Source organism: Zonotrichia albicollis, chromosome 13 (genome assembly GCF_047830755.1).
Source record: "Zonotrichia albicollis isolate bZonAlb1 chromosome 13, bZonAlb1.hap1, whole genome shotgun sequence".
NCBI classification, from domain to species: Eukaryota; Metazoa; Chordata; class Aves; order Passeriformes; family Passerellidae; genus Zonotrichia; species Zonotrichia albicollis.
In genome coordinates, this window is record NC_133831.1 from 7,642,215 (window position 1) to 7,662,758 (window position 20,544).

Consider the following 20,544-nt stretch of genomic DNA (forward strand, 5'->3'; position numbering starts at 1 on the left):
AAGACGTGCTGAGCCAAGCCAAGCTAAGCTATGTCAAGCTAAGCTGTGCCTGCCTAGGTGGTGCCTTGTCCTGAGTTGTGCCAAGATGAGCTCAGCTGTCCTGTACGTGGTATGACATCCCAAGCTGTGCTAAGCCAGGCCAAACTGAGCTGAGTCTACCTGAGTGTCCTGACTGTCCTGAGCTGTGCTGAACCAAGCTGAGCTGAGATGAATTGCACCTATCTAGGTGGCAGAATGTTCTGAGCTGAGTCGAACCGAGCTGTGCCAAGCTGAACCATGCCTACTGAGGTACCACAATGTACAGGGCAGGGCAGGGCTCAGCTGAGCTGAGCTGGGCCAAGCCAAACTCAGCTTAAATGAGTGGTATCGTGTCCCAAGCAAGACTGAGCTATGCCAAGCTGAGGTGAATTGTGCCTACTGAGGTGGCACAATGTCTTGTGCTCAGCTGGGCCAAGCCAAGCCAAGTCAAGCCAAACTGTGACTATCTGGCACATCATCATCTCCTGGTCTGTGCTGAGCTGAGCTGTGCAAATTGAGGTGGCACGGTGTCCTGCGCTGTTCTGAGCTGAGCTGTGCCAAGCTGGACCAAGCTGAGTTGTGCCTACTTAGGTGGCAAAATGTCCTGAGCAGGGCTGAGCTGAGCTGAGCTGCGCTGACCGAGATGAGCCATGTCTACTGAGCTGGCAAAATGCCCCAAGCTGTGCTGAACTGAATCTATTTGGGTGCCATCATGACCCTAGCTGAGCTGAGCTGAGCCATGCCAGACTAAGCAACACTGAACGCACCTACCTAGGCAGCAGAACATCCTGAGCAGCACTGAGCCAAGCCAAACCGTGCCGAGCCGAGCCGCGCCTACCCAGGCAGCACGATGTCCCAAGCCGTGCCTCGCAGTACCGCGCCGCGCCGAGCCGAGCCGAGCCGAGCCGAGCCGAGCCGAGCCGTGGCTACCAAGGTGCTCCGCCTTCCCCCCTCCCCGGCCGCCGCTGCCGGTGCCGGTGCCCGGCGCTCCCGGTGCCCGGCGCTCCCGTCCCGCCCGTCTCCCATTGGCGGCGGCCGGTCCCGCCCCGCCCCGCTCCCCCGCCGGGCGGCTATAAACGGGCGCGGCGGGGCGGGCGAGCGGCAGCGGCGGGGCCGTGCCGGGCCCGGGATCGGGACCGGGATGGAGCCGGGGCTGGAGCGCTGGGCGCACGGCGCGCTGTGGGCGGCTCTGGCCGGCAGCCTGGCGCTGCGGGCGGCGCGGCGGGCGCCGGGGCCGGGCCGGGGGCTGGGGCCGCCGCTGGGCCGGGGGCTGGTGCTGCCGCTGGCGCTGCTGGCCGCGCTGCAGAGCCTGTGCCGCGCCTGGCTGCCGCTGCCCCTGGGGCTGGCCCTGGCCGCCGCCGCCGCCGGGCTGCTGCTGTGGCGGGCGGCGCCCCGCGGGCTGCTGCCGGTGGCGGGCAGAGCCGTCCTTGTCACAGGTGAGTGCGGGGACACGGCCTCGACGCCCCGACGGCACCGCCTGGGCTCGGCGGGGAGCGGAGTGGGGTGTCCCGCAGGCAGCAGGACGCTGCTGTCTGTGGGGTCCCGCTGGGGACCAGCCACCCCTGCCAGCACATCCCTCATCCTCTTCCACGTCCAAGCAGAACCGGCCAGGCTGTATCTGCCCCGCGAAGCAGGGAGTTGCAATGGCCCCTCGAGTGTTGACCACTAGTTGCAGCATGATGCTGAGAGCTGCTTCCTCTGGAAGCCCTGAGATTAGATGGGACAGAGCTGGCTTTGGACCCCGTCGGCTGGTCCAAGGGCTTCCCTCTCCTCTTCTCCCCCTCCCTTCCTCCCCTCTGGAGTTGTACTTGTTCTTGGAAACGTTCTCATAGTATCTCTAGAGGCTTCAACAGGGCTGGCTACCTAGTGCTGAGCATCACTGCTTCATCCAGAGCTCCATCCAGGGAGCTGCTGGCGACAAGGTCCTCCACTGTGTGGGTATCCTTGGGAAATGCTGTCCAGTTGCTGCCTGCCTCCTCTTTGGGCTGCCTGGTCCAAAGCTTCTCTGTGGTCCTGAGCTCCTTAGAGAATGTGCTACGCTCCCAAGTTTTGCATAGCTCTGGCTTGCTGGCTAAAGCTCTTTAGGATATCTCGGTATATACATGGTTTCTCACTCCTTCCTCCTGGCAGTGGAACTGCAGGATGAGAGCCAGGGTCAGCAGTGCACTGCTGTGAGGCAATGGCAGTGGAGAGATGAGGAGGAAGTGCTGGAGCTGGGGTGGTTTTTGCTCCAGGTGTGCCTGGAAGGTGCTGCTGGCTCCTCGTGGATGCAGAGGGGAGGGAAACTTCTGGGCATGACCTTGGCAGTGCTCCCAAGGACAGGAGCCTGCATCCTGGTGGGGATGTCTGTGCTGGGCTTGGAGGCGCTGAAGCGGGAGAAGGGAGTTTGTTTGTTTCCTAGAAAATTAAGGCAAGACCTGGGTTCCCCTTCCAGCTTGAAGGGTCCTGTAGCAGCAGTAGGAAGTGCAGGGAATTCCCTCTGGAGAAGGAAGATCAGAAGAGCAAGGCAGTGGATGAATGAATGATTCAACTGAGTGAAGGTCAAAGCTGCAGCAGGGTAGGGCTGCCTGGGGAGGATGTCTGACAGCCATGCGCTCACAGGTGCCCTGTGGCACACCAGCTCTGGCAGCCCTGGCTCCCTGGCATTGCCTATATAATTAGTGAGTCAGTGACTGGAACAAGGTGTTCTTGCCCCAGTGCATTGAGGTGGCACCTCTGCAGCTCTGATGTGTTTGCTCTTGGCTGTAAATACTTTGTGGTTTTACAGGTTCGAGGCGCAGCCCGTGGTGCGGGACTGGCGTTTCCGTGCTGCTGCTCTGGCAAGTGCCTGCCAAGGGGCAGATGTGAGGGCTGTTTTGCTGGGGATGTCATCCCTCACTTGAGCATTTGCATAGTAATTAGCCTGATTCTTTTATGGATTAATTCCAGCCAACTAGGTATTGAGTAGCTGCTCGTGTCTCCTGTGGGAGCAGCCTGGAAGGATCAGCTCGGGGAGAAAGGCAGCCTGACCTTCCTCCTCTTGCCAATGGGAAGCAAAGCCTGGCAGAGAGAGCAGCATAAGCATGATGCTGGCAATGCTGGGCCTCATTGAAGGTGTGTGAGGTCAGGGACAGAACTTCTGCCATGCTGTGTGTTGTGCTGGACTTTGCAGATCAACTGAGAAATGGCTCAAAGTCCCCTTCTGATGGAGCAGTGCAGGTTTCAGCCTGAAAATCTTTGGGCATCATTTCCTTGTATACGCATCTTGGCCGCTGTCTTAATCCTGCAGCAGGTTCAGTGATGCTTATCTGGGGCACGTTAAGGTGGCTGCAGTGCTGCTCTATCTCCCAGGTGATGAGTTTCAGCTCTTCCAGCTGCCCACTCTCTCCAGGAACAACCCTAAGTTGAGCTCCGCATGTGATGCTCCAGCCCCATGTGCTGTTCGGACATCACTGGCTAAATAAAACTTAATTGTGGCAGGGATTGAAGGAAAACTAACTGTGCAGCTCAGTGGGAAAATAGCAGAGCAGCTGTAGAGCTGCTGCAGAGCAAAGCTGCTGACCCTGTGGTAGCAGCAGGGGCTGGAAAGTTATGGCGTTTCCCATCTGCTGCAGGTCTGCATTTTGACTGTTGCACATGGGACTGGGGTTTTGCTGGAGCAGGGATGGCCAGCTACCTGCTGCTAGAGGGGAGCAAGGAATACTGTGCTTTCCCATGAGGCATCCCCTGGGCTAGCAAAGTGAGTGGTCACTAGTCCCTGCAGTGCTGTGGGCTGGGGTTGTGACCTTGGGGCTTTTGTTCTGCATCCCAATGGTCCAGCTGCTCCAGGAGCGTGGCTCTGGTGGATGCAGCCTGGCTGGGGGTAGAGGGTGAGGAAAGTGTTAATCCTGTATTCCTAGGAGATGTAACAGCTGTTTTCAGGGAGGAGGAGAATGCCCTCTTGTGCAGCCAGGGGCTGGGAGAGGTCAGTCCCAGGAGGATGGTGGGGATGAGGAGGGGAGAGATCAGCTGCTTGGCCTGGGCTGGGAGGGAGGCAGCAGCTACCTCCATGCTTCCCTTGGTTTGCTGTCCTGAGCCTGCCCTTGCCTTAAAGATGAGCCCACACCTGGCACAGGCTTTAGCCAAACTCAGAAAACCACAAGGTACAAACATACCTGCAGTGTGGGCAGGGTTGGCATGGGCAGCTGCCTGACCAGAGCCTGATCCAGCACGGGGAAGCTGCAAGGCAGCCAATACCTGGCATCCCTCACCAAGGGTGTGACAGGGCACTCCAGGGTGCTGGTGCTGCTGGCTGGCACCTCTGGGCCAGTGGGAGCAGTGGCTCACTGAGAGCTGCTGGCTCCAAACACCAAACAGCTGGTTTGTGTGTGCATCCCCCTTCCCAAATGTGAAATGGCACTGCTGGGTGTTCTTAGGGCCACTGGACTCCTCAGAGCTGTGTGAACAAAGAGGAGGACTATTATATCCCATACTGCTTCCCACTGGGAATTGATACAAAAAGCAGTCCAGCCTCTGGAGCAGGACAGGGAGGTGAGGGAGGGAGATGATGAGCTGCCATTTCTTGGCCTCTCCAGATTCAGGCTGGCAGTGCTTTGTGCAAGGCTGGGCTTTGGCTGGGTCAGTTTAGACATGAACCTACAACATCCTTTGGTTCCTGTGATCTTAGCAGATACCTGTGGAATTCAGTGAGTCTGTTGAAACCATCCAACACACCTGGATGCCTGGAGGTGGTGGAGGGATGGCCAGGAGCATCCCAGGGCTCCACAGAGCAGCTGGAGGAGCCTCTTGCTGCTGTGTAGCTCTGCCTTGTGTGACTGTGTGGGGTGGTTCTTTGGACAGTAGCCAACTGCCCGATTTACTGCAGATCCTTGAAAAGCACCAAATGCAAATCAGCCCAGAGAGTCTGCCTGCCTGCAGGGCTTTGCCAGAGCAGAGGAGGACAGGAGTTATGATATTGGTTCATATGCTTCAGCTTGGATGGAAAGTTGAAAATAGTGAATTGTTGTTCTGTCTATAATGGTGGTACCTGAATTAGCTCTCCAATAACCCCAAACATCAGGATTGCCACCTGACAGAAGCAGTCTGGGTCTCTTGTATCCTTGCTCTTCCTTGGTGCAGCCTGTGAAGGAAGCTAGGAGCACCTGCAGATTGATCTGTCTTCCAACAAATCATCTCTGTGAGCAAAACTGGTTGTTGGTCAGGCTGCCCAGACCCAAACCTGCCCTGTCCTCCTCTCTCCTCCTTCCTGGCTGCAGGGAAAGTGTGGCTTTCCTGGTGAAGTGTTCTTGTTACAATTGCATGGCCCATTAACAATCTGAAATGGGTCAGAGCTTCAGATCGTGTTCAAGGTTAACAGAGGCTTTGCAACTTGCAGTGCTGCAGTGCTTCCCATGGACTCCACAGATGTTGAAGCATCTGCTGGCTGCAGCAGGACTGAGTGATTCAATCCAGATGTTGGGACTCTTGCTTTCTGCCATGAAGGTAAATCCCTTTCTGTGGTAAAAAAAGCAGTCTGGACTTTGATGTTGTCTTAGATCTATTTTCCAGCTAAACAAGGTGACTGAGAAATGCCGGGGTCAAGGATTCAGGGCTGGCTCTGGGATGGGCACCTCTGCACCACGGCGTGGCCAGAGCACCTGCAGAGCACACTCACAGCCTGTGCTTGGTGCTGAGCCTGCCTGCAGCCTTGCTGTGAGAAATGCTTTGTGCAAAGGTGCTGCAGCTCTCCATAGGTGACTTTCACTCTGCTTCTGGAGCCAGTGATCCAGCTCAGAGGTACCTGGGATCTTTCCCCAACCTAAGTGCAGGGGGTTGGAACCAGGTGATCTTTCATGTCCTTGCCAAACCAAACCATTCTGTGATTCTATAAGTGAAAGCTGAAAATCAGCCTATTCCCTGAAATTGCTCTAATTTTTCCAGAATCCATTAAAAATTAACAGCAGAGGCAGCTGCTGCCTCCAAGCTGAGGGGTGGGACAGGACCAAAATCAAACACCCAAACTCCAGCCCTGGTGTACAAGCAATTCCTGGTATGCTTGCAGTTAAAAAAAAAATTAAAAAAAAAAAAAAGGCAACATTTAACTCTAGTTATAGGGTTTGCTGCTGGCTTTTGGGAACAGAGCAGGAAAGCTGTTTTTTCTGCCTCTATCTGCAGGGCTGAAGCTCTCCCCCCGCTTTGTCAGCAGCCCTCCATGGATTTAGGATTCTTCTTTCCCACGTGAGGTTTCTTCAGAAATAGATACCTACCCCTGCTCACCACAGGCATGTGGATAGATATGCTTGGCTTTTTCTCACTTATCTATAAAATAAGCACTTTAGAAGCCTACTAATGACACAGACCTGTTGAGGTGGGAGTTTTTAGCACCGTTAACCAAAAATGATGAGCACAGCTAATTAGGAGGAAAAACGCACTGAGGTTTCATACTGTGGGAGACTGGAGTTGGTAGAGAAACCCAAGCTGGCTTGATTAACCTCAGGGTTATGTGGGGACATGAGAGCAACAAAGCAAAGACTTCCCTGCTGAAATGAGATTGTCAGATGGGAACGGATGCTTTCGGGAGGAGAGAAGTGTAGGCAGTTGCTGCCCTCTAGTCCAATGAGCAGCACATTTTTAATGAGGTCTGGGATTGGGTTACCCACTGTTGAGTCTAGCTCCCCTCAAGCCAGGATCTGGTTACAGAAGAGCCAGTTGCTGCTTTTACTGCTGGGAGCACAGCACAGGGTTGGTGGACTTGCCCAGCCAGGGTTTTGTTTGAGGGGGCACTTCAAGGTGTTTCCACCAAATCCTTGCCTTCTCCCCATAGTCTTCTTTCAGTGCTGGTCTAAAACTCCAGCTGGAGGGGCTTATTTTATTTCCTGAGGAGGAAAGGCTGTGGGGCTTTTGTACCTCTTCACCTCCTCATGTCCCTCCTGTCATCTCAGATCTGAGGTACTCCTGTGGAGCCTCCAAGGCCAGGATGGATGGGGCTTGGAGCAATCTGGGCTAGTGGAAGGTGGCCCTGCCCATGGCAGGGGTGCTGGAATTGGATGACCCTATAAGGTCCTTTCCAACCTAACTGTTCTATACTAAGGTGGAAAATGCTCAAATTTTCTATGATAAGGTGGAAAAACTGCCCTCATGCTGTCAGTATGTTGCTACAGGTATAGTTTAGGAGCTTCTCTTCTTAACAGCATGTGCCTGTTACCTCCTTTCCTGCTCCCCTCAGTGGCTGTGGTATATCCACCATCTCCCATTCTTCTGTCTCAGCTTGTATGTGCAACGTATCACTTCTGCTTCCTTCTCCCCTGGAGAGCTGCCAGCCCCTGAGCTTTATCAGCTTTCCCCTCGGGAGCTGGCTTCCCTGTCACACATGGCGCTGTCCTGGGATTTGCTGGCTCTGAGGCTGTAATCTTGAAAAGCAGTTTTTGGCTTTACAGGCTTTGCGGCAGCACTTCCTCTTGTTGGGTGGCTGACCCTGTGGAGCCAGATGGCGAGTGACTCCCAGGCAGGCTGGGAACAGAGAGAAGGGATGGGCTGGAAAGCTCAGGTACCTGCCCTGATGTCTTCTGTGGCAGCTCTGAAAGTCTGGCCTCTCAGATTCATAGAAGCATAGAAGAAGAATGGTTTGGATTGAAATAAACTTTAAAGACGATCTTGTTCCAACCCCCCTGCCATGGGCAGGGACACCTTCTACTAGACCAGGTTGCTCCAAGCCACATCCCACCTTGCCTTGAACATTTTCAGGGATGGGGCAGCTGCAGCTTCTCTGGGTTACAAGGGCCTCATCCTGTCATGAGTAACCCACTGAGACCAATGTTTGTTCCTCTCTAGGGTCCAGGTGGGGATAAGCTCCAACCTGGGATGTGCAGCCATCCCAGGATGAATTCTGTCCCACTCTTTCAGCTGTTGTGCTGGGCTCTGCCTAAGCTGAAGGGCATGTGTGGGTGCTGCCCTGGCATTGCCTGGATCAGCACAGCTATGTCCAAGCACATCAGCCTGGAGGGCCACCTTGATGTATTTTGGGGAAAATGCACCAAAGTAGCCTTATGATACTCAAACTCTTACTCTGAAGAGCTGGTTAGAGCTGCAGATGAAGAGTAAGGAGAGGACACCTGCCCTTTCCATACACTTGAGCTGTGTATGGAAAGGGCAGGTGGGTTGAGGATGTCATGAGGCACAGCTCTGAGCCTGGGGGCTTGAACAGCTCAGTGTATTTCAAAAGCTGTTTGGCAGAAGCTCAGTTGGTGTTTGCTCAAGTGTTTTGCTCTGTTTCTAAAAAAAAAAAAAAAAAGTCCCCCGCTTCACATGGATCTGGAAGCTGCAAAAGAAAATAGTTGGTGCAGCTGTAGAGACCATCATGATGTGGGAATGGGCAGGGCTTGCACCACTTCTGCTTGCTTGGGATTGTGGCATGAGGTGGGAGTTTACTCTTGTGACAAGGAGAGTGATGAGCTGGCACCCTACAAGCAAAGAAATATCTCATCACCAAAATACCCCTAAATATCACCCCTAGTGCTCCATTAAAACTGCTGTAGCCTTATTGGGGTGCTGCAAACTCTGAGATGCTTAACATGGTGATCCCCTGGGCTTGCTCTGACAGTGCTTTGGTCAGCACTGTCCCAGCATGGCTTTGTCCCTGCTGGCATCACTTGTGACTTGCCCACAGTGCTGTGTGGGTGGCACTTCAAAGTTCTCCCACAGCTGATTTGTCCCACCACGTGGTTAGAGGTTCTCCTGGTCATGCCATGGCTGTGGTGCTTTGCTGTCCTGGCTAAAAACACCTACCCTGAGATGTCCCTGGGTGGTGATGGCTCATGGTGGTCCATGTAGAAGAGTTGTTCTTCCCTTCAGCTGCCTGTGGATGGATTAGCCCTGCCTGTAGCAGAACTTAGGCATGACCTAATGCCTCTCTTTGCTTGCTAGCACATAAGAGGGATGGATATGGGGCTTGGCTGCTGGTTCTCTGGCCTGCTGGGAGTCCCTGGAGAGCCCTTTTGCAGACTAGAGGTGCCCTCCAGCAGGTGCCCCAGCCATGGCTTTATTGCCACCACCTTATTCCCCAGGAGCATCTCCAGATATTACAGAGAGCCAGTGGAGCTTTCTGGCTTCCCAGCCTGTTTCTTACCCAGTCTCTCTCTCCAAGAGCCCAGGTGGATGTGTCACCAGTGCCAGCTTGCCATTGGCACTGATCTTGAGTGGCACTTGATCCTGAGTGATCTGGTCGAGTTGTCTCTGGGCCATGGGTGTCCTTCCCAGCGACAGCTCTTCCTGATGGATGGCTTTCGAGGCTTTGTCAGCTCCATGTTCCAGTTCACCATGTTCCCTTTGAGGGTGATTATTAACCCAGCTATCACCATAGCTCTTCACAACTTCCCCTTGGAGGGCCATCCATCCATCCCAGATTAGCTCTCACGTACAGCCTGTGCCAGGTGAAGTCTGTACTTATGACTTCTCTTGTGTATCCCTGCCTGCTGCAAGATGAAATTCTTGGCTGTGAGAGTCTCACTGCTCCCTTTGGGGAGAGGATCTCCCCTTGCTGGAGACAGCAGCTGCCGGAAGATGCCATCCAGCCCCGGTGTGCGGTGAGCGGCTGCTTCTAGGAAATTCCTGTGCTCTCTTTCTGCGAAGTGTCACAGCAAGGCTGGGGGTGGCACTTCCTCCCCCCACCCCCGCCAGCCTGTGAGCCCAGGGTCACTGCTCACCGAGCAGCGCCACTGCCACGCCAGGGCTGGGTTCATTCCTGGGTCCCAGCCTCTCTGAGCATCCCCGCCGGCACGGGCCTTGCATTGCAGGGGGTGGCCGGGCTCGTTCCTGTCCTGCTGTCCCAGGGCACCAACAAGCTCCTGTGTTCATGAGCCCCACTGGTGGCAAGCAGCATCTGCTGCTCACAGCTTTGGTGGGGGAGAAGGCGTCTGGGTGGCTTTTAGTGACAGCGATGAGGAGGGCTGTGGCCCCTGACACTTTTCTTGTTGCCCAGCTGCTTTTGTGCAATCAGTCCCCAGCATGGATGCACCAGTAAAGCTCCTGAGAAATGGCCTTTAATCCAGAAGCTATGGGTGCATTCACACTGGCCTGGGGGCTCCACGTCATCCCTGTCTGGTTGTGTTGGTTGTCTAGGCAGAAAATCACATTTCCCCCCTTCTCTTTGTTAAGTGGGAGATAACTTCCCGGGTGGAGGTGATGACTGTGAGGCCCCAGGAACACTTGGCTAATCCATTGTAATTCACACCATCTGGCTCTGTCCCCGCACACGGAGGGGTGGGTCACCCATGTACCCCCTGCCATGGGCATTCTGAGCTCTGCCTTCTGTCATGAGTCTCCCTGTGGGGCTGAGGGTTTGTCTGACCCCTGGTCTGACCCACAGGACCTGTTGGAGGGATGTGTCTATCCTGCCATCAGCAATGCCTGTGCCGACTGTGTCGCACAGGGGGGTGGTCCTAGGGGAGCAGGGGCAGTGTGAGCCCCCCTTGGCTCAGGTCCTGCTCAGGAAGGAGGCTGAGGCTTTGCAGGGATGCACAGCCAGGCTGCTTGGGTGGGGGGCTCCTGCATTATCCACTCACTAGGGATTTGGGGATGGGATTTGGGTCATCCCTAAAGGTATCTTCTGGCTTTAACTTAATTTAATTAGGCTTGTGGCTTCCTGAACCCCAGTGCTGAGGACCAGCAGTAACATCACCAGGCCTGCTGCCACCCCAGCCCTGTCTGTCTGTGCTTGGGCACGAGGGCTGCTCCCAGGGAATGGGGACATGGCATGCCATGCAAGCCAGTGGCTGGGGTGGTGTTTCCTGTGAACAGTGATGACACTGCATGGGTTGGGGGCTGTGGGTGCCCCTTTCCAGGCCCACTCCCACAGAATTACCTTGGGTGTGGGCAGATGGTGGCTCATGCCTGGCTGGGGAGCCAGGGCTAGTGCATGGCTGTGGTGACCCAGCTGCTGTGGGGACAGGTGCCCCTGCCTTCCCCTCCCTCTCCTGTGCCCTGCCAAGAATTTGCTCCCTCTTGCCCAGGGCTGACATCACCCCTTTATCACTCCTTGCTCCAAATGTGTGAGCATCCGGAAGGTGTTGGCCACTGGGCCTTGTCCTGCCCACACAAGATTTTGCTGGGCATTTTATCATGCCTGGACCTGCACTGTGCAAAGATCTCCTCCTTGGGTTCCTCTGGGGGACTGCCATCCCCTCTGATGGCACCATCCCCAGCTGGTGCCACCTTGTCCTGTGCTTCTGCACCCATGAGGTGGTCACACTCCCATGATGGACCTGAGACAAACAGCTGAGTTGGGATCAGTGCCTGCTCAGGCACCCAGCTGAGCCTCCCTCAGTGCTGCTAAATCCCATACTGTGCCCAGAGAATCCATGGATCCATGATGGCAGTGAATCCTGTCAGAGCCAGAAGGCCACATTTAGCTTGGCATCCCAGGCAGGGTCTGAGCTTGAGCCCATGGAAACAAGTGGCTCAGCATGCTAATCATTCGGCCTTGGAGCCCGGTTGATGGTGTCCTTGAGCCTGGTGACAGCTCCACCTTGGCAAGGCCTCTTGGACAGGGTGGTGGGACACACAGCCCTAAAGCTCTTTGGGGAGGGGGGATTGATGTCCTGGGATTTGACGAGCAGCAGGGGGCACCCAGGCAAGGGCCTGCAGAGCTGATGGGGGTGGAGGGGATGATGTCCTTCTGAATGCCCAACTCAGCTGGTAAGCTCCCAGTTGGTAGAAGATGAAGTATCCTCAAGGGATGCCTCTAGCTGTCCTGCTGCCAGGTGCCTGGGGCACAGCCCCTAGGGCTGCTGACTGACCACACTGCTAGGGTGACCATGGGGGAGCTGGTCCATCACAAGGGTGCTCAGCCCTGGGGCAACCCCTCTTCAGCATCCACACCAGGGTCCTCAGCTGGGGTGGCTGTGGAGAGACCAGATCCAGGGAGCTGCCCACTGTACCCAACGGGCTCTGGGCAGTTTTGCAGGCACATGGGAATTCTTTAGCCAAGCTGTGATTCTCACTGCTTAAGTTTTCGTTGGTCCTCACAGGTTGTGCATGGTTCAGGATACAGAAGTCATAAGGATGCACAACTTCTGGTTCAGAGATGAGGGTGCTCAGTTTATGGCTCAGGGATGAGGCTGAGGATGTACACAGTTCATGGCTTGGGGATGAAGAAGCTTGGCTTGTAACTCGGCTTAAGGTGCCCAGCTTGCAATTCCAAAGCTCCAGAATGAGCCTGCACAGCTCATGGCTCATGGATGGGGACTCTCAGCTCACAGTTTGGGAAGGAAAGTCACTCCTAGGTTGTGCTGGGGTGAGCACTGCAGACCTGTGCTGCCAGCCCTCCATCACGTACCGTGCCAGCAGTGGGGGCAGGGGCAGGCAGGTGGTTGTGGTTCAGCAGCTCCCGGGTCACAGCTGTGTTACTGACCCTCTCTGCTCCAATCAGAAAACTGTAGCACTAATTTTGAGCATGTCTGTGTATGGTGGCCTTGGTGCTGGTGCAGGAGAGCAGGGTGAATACCTGAGACAGCAGAATGTCAGAGTGTGCCATGCCTGACTCACCTGAAAGAAATGTGTCCGCACCAAACTGGGACTGCAGCTCCGGCCGGCTCCTGGAGTGAGGAAGGCGAGCGCTGCGGGCTGGCTGGGAGCTGCCCAGCTGGCACAGCTCAGCCCCGGCGGTGGCTCTGCTGTCACCGTGAGGAGCAGCTCTGGACAATGATGCAAGATGCTGTGGTGTCAGTCCTCTTTCCCTCCCCGAGTGGGTAGGAGGGCACCCCTTATGATGATGCCGGAGGCCAAACCTTTTTGCTTGCTCAAGATAAGTAAAATTGGGGCTTGTCATGCCAAAATTCTAGTGGAGGCTTGCATCTCTCACTCTTTGGGGAGCCGCTGAAGTGGCTGCAGCTTTTGTAAAGTTCTCAGGAATTGCTGCTGACCCGCTGCTCTGGAAAATGTCCGGCCAGCCCCTGGTGCAGGAGTTTGTCCCGGCTTGCTGAGCCTGTGCAGGGCTGCTGGATTTTGCAACCTGAACTCAGGTTTTGCTCTGCTCCTGCTGCAGCAAAAGCCTCTGTCTGCTGGCCCAGGGTCCGTGGGGATGTGATGCAGGAGGCTTCAAGGTACCTGCTCTCCTCTGCTGCGCTCCCAGTGCTGGGCTCCTGTGCTTGATCTGACCACGTCCCTCCCTCCAGCAGGACTGTGAAACCAGCTGGCAAGCTGGGAGCTGGGGCGGGGGGAACTGGCGCCGGCATCTCCTCGTGATGCAGCATCCTGGGAGGGCAGCGAGCCCAGCGCCAGCCTTGCTGGGCTGCACAGACTGCACGGCTCCAGCACTCCCGGCGGGGCCGGGCCAGCGGCAATGGCTCCTGTGCCAGCTCCGGCGTGGCCAGCAGCTCATGTGCTGGTGGCCATGGGGAGTGAACATGGCCCTGGGAAAGCTGCCATGCTTTGGGGCCACGTGTTATGGGCCCAGGGGGTTCATTGTCCCTCCCTGCACTCTTGGCCATGCCTGAGCACAGCGGATGGGAAGCTGAGCAGCAGCGAAGACCTTAAATAACACCAGAGCATCCTCACCCTCCTGGCCTTGGGCCTCCGGCCAGCCTCCCAGGAGTTTTTTTATTTGGTATGTGTGTGAATAAATTAGAACTTCCGAAACAAACCCTCTGACTGCCCTGCTCCTCTAAGGCAAAACAAACCCTGCCTGACTTGGACAGCATGTGGCTGTGTTTGCTACCTCCTTGCCAGACTTGCCCATAAGAAGCCAGCAAACCTGGCTCAGTTTTTTGGGATGTTTCCCGGGGTTTTGAGAGTTACGTGGTGATAGAAAGCTTCATGTTTGGACTGGAAGCTTTTCTTGCCAGCTGCATGGGAGCAATGCAGGTAACCCTCCTGTCAGCTGCGTCATGGTGAGGCTGCGGCCACGAGAACTTTTATTTTTAAACCTTATCTTTATTGCAGTTTTCTCCTGCACTGCTTGGAAAGGTGAAATGCACCTTATCTGTTTGTCTGCTGGCAGTATGCACTGCTCCTAGGGAGGGGAGAGGTGGATCTGCTGTACCTTCAGCATGCCCTGCGGACCAGGGTTCTGGGGGTGATGCTGGGGCAATGCCTGGGACAATGCTGGGGTGATGCTGAGCCAACCTGGCACACATCCATGATGAGTGTGGGGTGTTGTGTGGGAAAGGGAGGCCCCTGCAGCCCCTTCCTGCCAACTGAGCACCTCTGGGCTGTGTTATCATTCTGGCCTCTGGCCAGAGGTTTAATTACAGGTTTCTGACGCAGCAACGGAGTAAAACTGAGCTGGGAACTGGGACAGAGACACTGAACTGATGCTTAGCTGGCACCCCAAGAGCTGTGCCTGATCCCACCTGGGGGTGTGGAAGAGTGAGGCAGCCAGTCCCTGTGCCCACCTCTCACCCCCAAAGGCTGGTGGAGGGTTGCTGAATCTCATGAGGTAATAGTCCCCAGGGCCACTGTGGTGTCCACCCGGGGTGGCTCCAGGTGCCACACAGGGTCGGTTTTCAGGATGTCCCCACAAGCACCCAAAGGTGCAGGGCAGGAGGGTACAGGGCCATGGGGCTGCCCCTGCAGCGCTCTCCTGTTAATGGTTAATGTGACTGGGCAGCGGTTGTGGCACAGACTCCCCGAGCTATCAGTGCTGCCATCGGCCCCGGGAACAGCCTGTACCTTGCTGCTGCTGTTTGTTTGCATCCTGGCCGCTCCACCCTGGCCACTGGCCTTGTCACCGCTCTGCAACAGCCAGCTCCCGCCCGGGCTGTCTCCCAGCCACCCCGATGGTGGCTTTGCAGGTGCCAGTGTCACCTGTGGTGCCTCTGTTTGAGCAGGGATGGAGGAAATGAGGCTGGGACCGGGCATGGAGCGCCAGTACTCTTCGAGGGGTCCATCCCGTTTGGATGCTCCCTTGAAGGATGAAGGGTAGCAGGAGCAGAGGACAATCTTTTTTTTTTTCCCTCACCCTTTTTAATTCCCTCATGCCTCAGCCAGGCAAAGAGGTCCTCTGCCTGTTGATCACTTGCTGGGAGGCGAAAGGCATTCGGCAAAAGTCTCCCACGGAGCCTTATGGCAGCTATGAATGGTGCTTGATGGAGCTTTTAGAGGCTATTTTGAGGGCTGATGGCCCCGCATCGCTGCAGGACTCTGTGCTGTTCCGTGCCGTTGCTGGTGCCTGTGGGTTTGCCTGCAGCTCTGGGGACGATGGGGCTGCAGATAAAGAGAGTGTTTTCTTCCTCCTGCAAGGGAGAGAAAACAGAGCAGCTCCATGACCTCCAAATGCCCCAGGGCAAGGTCACATCCTAGTGAGTCAGGAGCTACAGCAGGGTGTGGAGCTCAGGCAAGGAAAACTGATGCTGGGGTGGATGCTTGGTTCCTGGGGTTGGAGAGGCAGAGCTAGGGCATCTTTGGAGGCTGGAGACAGACAGTGGGTGTCACTGGCCACTGCAAGGCTCTTCCCATCTCTTTCAGGATGTGACTCGGGCTTTGGGCAGGCAACAGCCAGGCACTTGGACATCATGGGCTTTCGGGTGTTTGCCAGCGTGCTGGACCTGCAGAGTCCTGGTGCCCAGGAGCTGCGCCAAAGCTGCTCGTCGAGGCTGACGCTGCTGCAGATGGACCTGACCAAGACAGAGGACATCCAGCGTGTCCTACAGCATATCCAGGCCCACACCAACAGCACAGGTAGGAGTTGCCTTTGGCAACCTCACAGAACCCCACAGAACTCCCTGGGACCTCAGCCTGCAGCCAGCATGGCAGTGGCAAACCTCCATGTGTCTCCACGGGGGGCTGCGTCCCTGTGCCAACAGCCGTTGCCAAGCTCTCTTGTCCTGGGGCACCCTACAATTCCCCTGCAGGACCCCCATCAGCCTGGGGAGCAGCTGGAAATCCCAGGGTGGGGCTTTCCCATTCAGGTCACCTCTTCAAGCATCCCATTCCCACAGGACTCTGGGGCCTGGTGAACAACGCTGGGTTCAATGACACCATCGCTGACGCTGAGCTCTCGCCGCTGGGCAAGTTCCGCACCTGCATGGAGGTGAACTTCTTTGGCTCCCTGGAGCTCACCAAGGGGCTGCTGCCCCTGCTCCGCTCCGCTGGTGGCCGCATTGTCACCGTGAGCAGCCCTGCAGGTGAGCAGCCTCCCTCCAGTGTAGCACCCCCAGCACCCTCAGCCCAGGCACGGCTTGAGCATCCCCATGGTGTGGTGCAATTCCCACCCCCAGGCACTCCAACCTTCTCAGCCAGCTGGCTCCAGGAATATCTAGGATGAGCTGGCAGCACTGCTGAACCCCACAGCAGCCACCAACACAAGGAGACATGGGGGCTGGGGACAGTCAGCCTGGTCACAGGCAGCATGGGCAACCCAAGACCAGCTGTCATGTGCCTCCATTGGGGATGACAGCCCCAGCCAGGGTGGGAAAATCAACTTCCTTTCCCCTGCCCTTTTTTTTGCCCATTAAAACACTCTAATCCTCCATTGGGGATGACATTCCCAAGCTTTAGCTGGACAGGGAGCAAAATCAATTTCCTCTTCCCTCACCACTTTTTTTTTTTCCCCCATTAAAATATTAATTTGAAGCTATTTTCAGTTGTTTTGTCAGCAAAACAAACCCTAAGCCATTTCCTTAAGCAGGGGCCAGGAACACAGCCCTACACAAGCCCTGCCCTTTCCCCCCACTCCCCTCTGTCCCTGCTGGAGCACTGGCTCACTCATTCTTTCACTCCTGCCAGGTGACATGCCCTTCCCCTGCCTGGCAGCCTACGGGGCCTCGAAGGCAGCCCTCAGCCTGGTCATGGACACCTTCCGCAGCGAGCTCCAGCCCTGGGGCATCAAAGTCAGCCTCATCCTGCCTGGATACTACAAAACAGGTAAGAGGGTCAGTGCGTGCTCCTGTCTGTGCCTGTGAGCAAAGGACAAGTAGCCCAGGGAGGCAGAAAATGGAGCAATGGGATGAGCAGTTGGTAGTGCAAGCATGCAGCTTCTGAGCATCTCCAGCCATACAGGGACAGTGGCTATCCTGTGGCCGTTGGGCTCTTGATGGATTGAAACAGCATCAGGATCAAGTCCTTGACCAGTCCATACCACTAGGACTGGTCAAAGCAGCTCAGTCACGTTTATGACAGCAGCATCTCCACTGCAGGCAGGGTCCAAGACCCCTGGTCCAGTCTCAGGCTAGCAAGAGCCACTATGGTGCTACTACTGCACCTCCCTCATGGCAGTCCTTGCCAGGGTCTCAGCTGGACCTTCCTGTGAGGCTGGAAGGTGACTGGGGCTGCTGGCACCCATGGCAAGGGGGCTGGAGTGGGGGAACCCACACAGCTCATAGGGACTGTTTCCTTGCAGGGACAACGTGTGACCCTGCCTTCTGGAACCTGCACAAGCAGCAGCTGTTGGCCAGCCTGCCCCAGGAGCTGCTGCAGGCCTATGGTGAGGACTATGTGGAGGAGATCAACCAGCAGTTCATCCAGTTCATGAAGGTGGCGGTGGAGGACCTCAGTGCGGTGGTGAACAGCATCACAGAGGGGCTTCTGGCTGCCAACCCAGCCGTGCGCTACTACCCAGGGCAGGGCCTTGGGATCATGTATTTCATACACCGCTACCTGCCCTACTTTGTCCGAGACTTGTTCTTGAAAGGATTCTTCATCAACCCCAAGCTGCCCCGAGCCCTGCGGCGAGAGCACCACAAGGATGTGAAGAAGGCCTGACCTGGGCCTGCCCAGGGCCTTCTCCAGGGCTCTCCAGGCCCCTGAGCGCATGCAGAGCCAAAGGCACCACCCTCCTGCACCCTGGGGGGAACAATCAGCACTAGACGTTTAAAACCAAATTTCTTTCCAAAATCAGGTAGATCTATTTTCTATTGTGCAAGAATCAACATTTTCTAGAGACCTTGGTTTTGTATTTTTTCTAACCATGTACCGTCCAAGAGGCCCATCCCTGCCTGACTCAGCAGCTCTGCACCACAGGCTGGGATGTACCTCCTCAGCTACCCACCACCTTCCTTACTGCTCTCAGAGCTGTTTGTCTCCAACCCCTCTTGGCTGGGTCAGGGCTGGGACCCTGTGGCCGCTGCCTCCCTGCCACTCATTACACACTCCACACACTCCTGACGAGTGCAGGGGCCAAGACCAGGCTGCCAGTGCTGCAGAGCTCTTCATGAGATGAACTATGTGATTGTCACTTTTTAAATAAATCCATTCTTGATATTCCAGCAGGCTCTGGCTGTCTCCTTCCACAGTGCAGTGCTGCAGTGCTGTTCAGGGATGCCCAGCCTGTGGGCAGAGCTAAGCTGGGTCATGGCTGGCACCGCACTGAGCACTGTGGCAGGAGCCTCACATGCAGCAGCAGGTGCCACAGGTACTCCCAGAAAAGGGCTGAGCCTGCCAGGAGGGATTTGTGCCTGTTTCCTGCTCCTCCCCAGCCCTATGCCAAAAGCTTTCTTTTGCTTTGCTCCGACTCTGTGGCCCTGCTGGGGCAAGGATGGCAGCGGTGACAGTGGCCCATGTGGACAGCCCCAGGCACCAGGGACAAACCATGCAGCTCCCTCACCTTATGGACCATTCCCATAAGGCTGCACCCCTTAGCTCAGCAGCCAGCTGCACCCACAGAACACGCACTGTCCTGGCTTGGGCTGGAGGGAGTACTCTGGGCCTCATGAGGTGGTACCACAACGATGCCTGTGGTACAAACAAGTGTCCCAACTCACACAGGAACCACACCAGGCTCCACCACCACAACTACCAGATTCCCTGTGACTGATGGAGGCTCCACCTGGGGCTATGGGAGCAGGTGCCCAAGTAAGCAGGAGAGCACAGTGCAGTAGGCAGATATTTATTGGTGTAGAGAGGAGGGGATCACAGGAAAACAAGCTGCAGAGGTGACCACAGCACAAGCTGGGACAGAGCCACTCTCCATTGATCCTTCCTCCCAGCAGCATCCAGCGTGTTTCCCTCCAGCAAGGTTTGTCTGCTGCCATTGCACATTTCCCAGAACTCAAGTGCAAGTAGGAGCTAGCCAGAACACAGCAGCAAAGAGCAGGACTGCCACACCATGCTCAGGGCTTGGCTCCCACCCTAGACCACAGACAGGCAGGGCCTGGGACATCCCTGCCCCCACCAGGGTGACTAAGGCTGCTCTGTCCCCTGGCCAGCTCCATGGTAGTGCCAATCCACCCTCTGCAGGGGAGAAGCCTGGATGTCTACCCTAGAGAGGTGCAGGGGTCCCCCACCATCTGCAGAGCCCAGAAGAGCCCCAGCTCTTGCATTGTTGTGTCAGTAAACTGCAAGCTGTGGGTCTGCACAGCTCTGAGGAAGGAGCTCAGCCAGCTTATGGAGCCCTGTCCAGGGCAGGGAGACTGATGAGAGCTGAATGTGCAGACACAGTGAGGCTGCATGAGTGCAAACACTGCCAGAGTGGGAGGACTGTGCTCCACAAGCACTCTGGCTCTGCCCTCACATTCCCACAGGCTCCATTCCAGTCCTGGCCAGGGCTGCTTGTCTCTCCCAGGTCAGGGTTCACTACAAGGGGATGCAGGGATTGCACAGCAGCATGGGGTACGCTACAAACCACAGTCTAACTACATCTCACAGGAACAACACTGAGTAGGAGACGTGCAGAGCACTGACAGAGGGCCCCCCAGCCATGGCAGACCTGACCCATTCCTCTGCAGCAGTGGAACTCTCTCAGAGGCAGCCCCCGCAGCTCTATGAGCATAAGCACACACAGCAATTAGTACAGGAACACTGTGACTACTGCATACACAACAGGAGACCCTCCTGCTGCACAGGGCTAAGCCTGGACCACTGGTCCCTCTGGACATCTCACAGCACACACAACTCCAGCTTTTGAATAATTTAACTAGCAACTGTACAGTTTCCTCATTTGATCCAGTTCCACAGATTGGACATCCCTGGAGTCTGGGCATGGGACAATTCAGGGAGTAAGGGATCTGTCCAGACTCCAGGGGTGGGAGGGTTGGACAGGAGCAGAGCAGAGTTAGAAGATGGGAATGTAGTTGTCGATCTTGGTCCTGTGCCGCTGGGCGATGCACTCTGCGATCCACACGATGTTGCGGCACTCCTGCTCCTTCAGCTTCACGAAGGCGTAGAAGACTCCAAAGTGGAATTGGTTGAGGAAGGCCAGCTTGTTCAGCTTTACCTGGGGAAAGCCCAGAGGAGGACAAGTCATTTGTTCACCTCAGATAGGAGGAGTTGGTCAAGGCAAGCATGGAGCTGCTTGGAAGGACCCATGACTTCCCAGCAGGCTGGAAGGCCCTGCACAGGTATCCTGCTCTGCATCTCTCTAGGTCCCTGGGACAGGTCTAACCTATAGCACATGGCTCAGGACAGACTGACATTTGAAGGGGGAAATATTTATAACTCAGGTACCATAAAAAGTCCTTATTTTCCACGTAATTACACTCTGGTTTTGCTATTGACGGACCAAATATCCATTAGCAGCCCCAAACATGCCTCCTCACACTGCTGGAATCTGTCTGGGTTAGACAACAGGCCAAGCACTATGCCAGCCCCCATTCTCATGCAGGAGCAGAGGGCAAGCATGCTTCTCCTTCCCCCAAATCC

At 55.9% G+C, this 20,544-nt stretch overlaps 2 protein-coding genes across 2 annotated transcripts in view; one reads left to right on the top strand and one right to left on the bottom strand.

The window, feature by feature from the left end:
- The first annotated feature begins 768 nt into the window (after positions 1-768).
- Positions 769-19,358, top strand: HSD11B2 (hydroxysteroid 11-beta dehydrogenase 2). Its single transcript, XM_074550917.1, has 5 exons — positions 769-1,454; positions 15,436-15,648; positions 15,909-16,094; positions 16,696-16,833; positions 17,309-19,358. The coding sequence occupies exons 1-5, from the start codon at positions 869-871 to the stop codon at positions 17,668-17,670; spliced, it is 1,485 nt and encodes a 494-aa protein (XP_074407018.1). The 5' UTR covers positions 769-868; the 3' UTR covers positions 17,671-19,358.
- The window catches only part of ATP6V0D1 (ATPase H+ transporting V0 subunit d1), a 33,743-nt gene continuing 31,976 nt past the window's right edge, over positions 18,778-20,544 (bottom strand). The window contains exon 8 of the mRNA XM_014269708.2: positions 18,778-20,119. Coding sequence (XP_014125183.1) covers positions 19,958-20,119 — 162 coding nt within the window. The 3' untranslated portion in view covers positions 18,778-19,957. The remainder of the gene's footprint in view (positions 20,120-20,544) is intronic.

Excerpts from the sequence above, each read along its gene's own strand:
- HSD11B2 (XM_074550917.1), top strand. The coding sequence starts at position 869 with ATGTCCCAAGCCGTGCCTCGCAGTACCGCGCCGCGCCGAGCCGAGCCG. Across the intron at positions 15,649-15,908 it reads GGCCCACACCAACAGCACAG|GACTCTGGGGCCTGGTGAAC; the intron begins GTAGGAGTTGCC and ends CCATTCCCACAG. Across the intron at positions 16,095-16,695 it reads CACCGTGAGCAGCCCTGCAG|GTGACATGCCCTTCCCCTGC; the intron begins GTGAGCAGCCTC and ends CACTCCTGCCAG.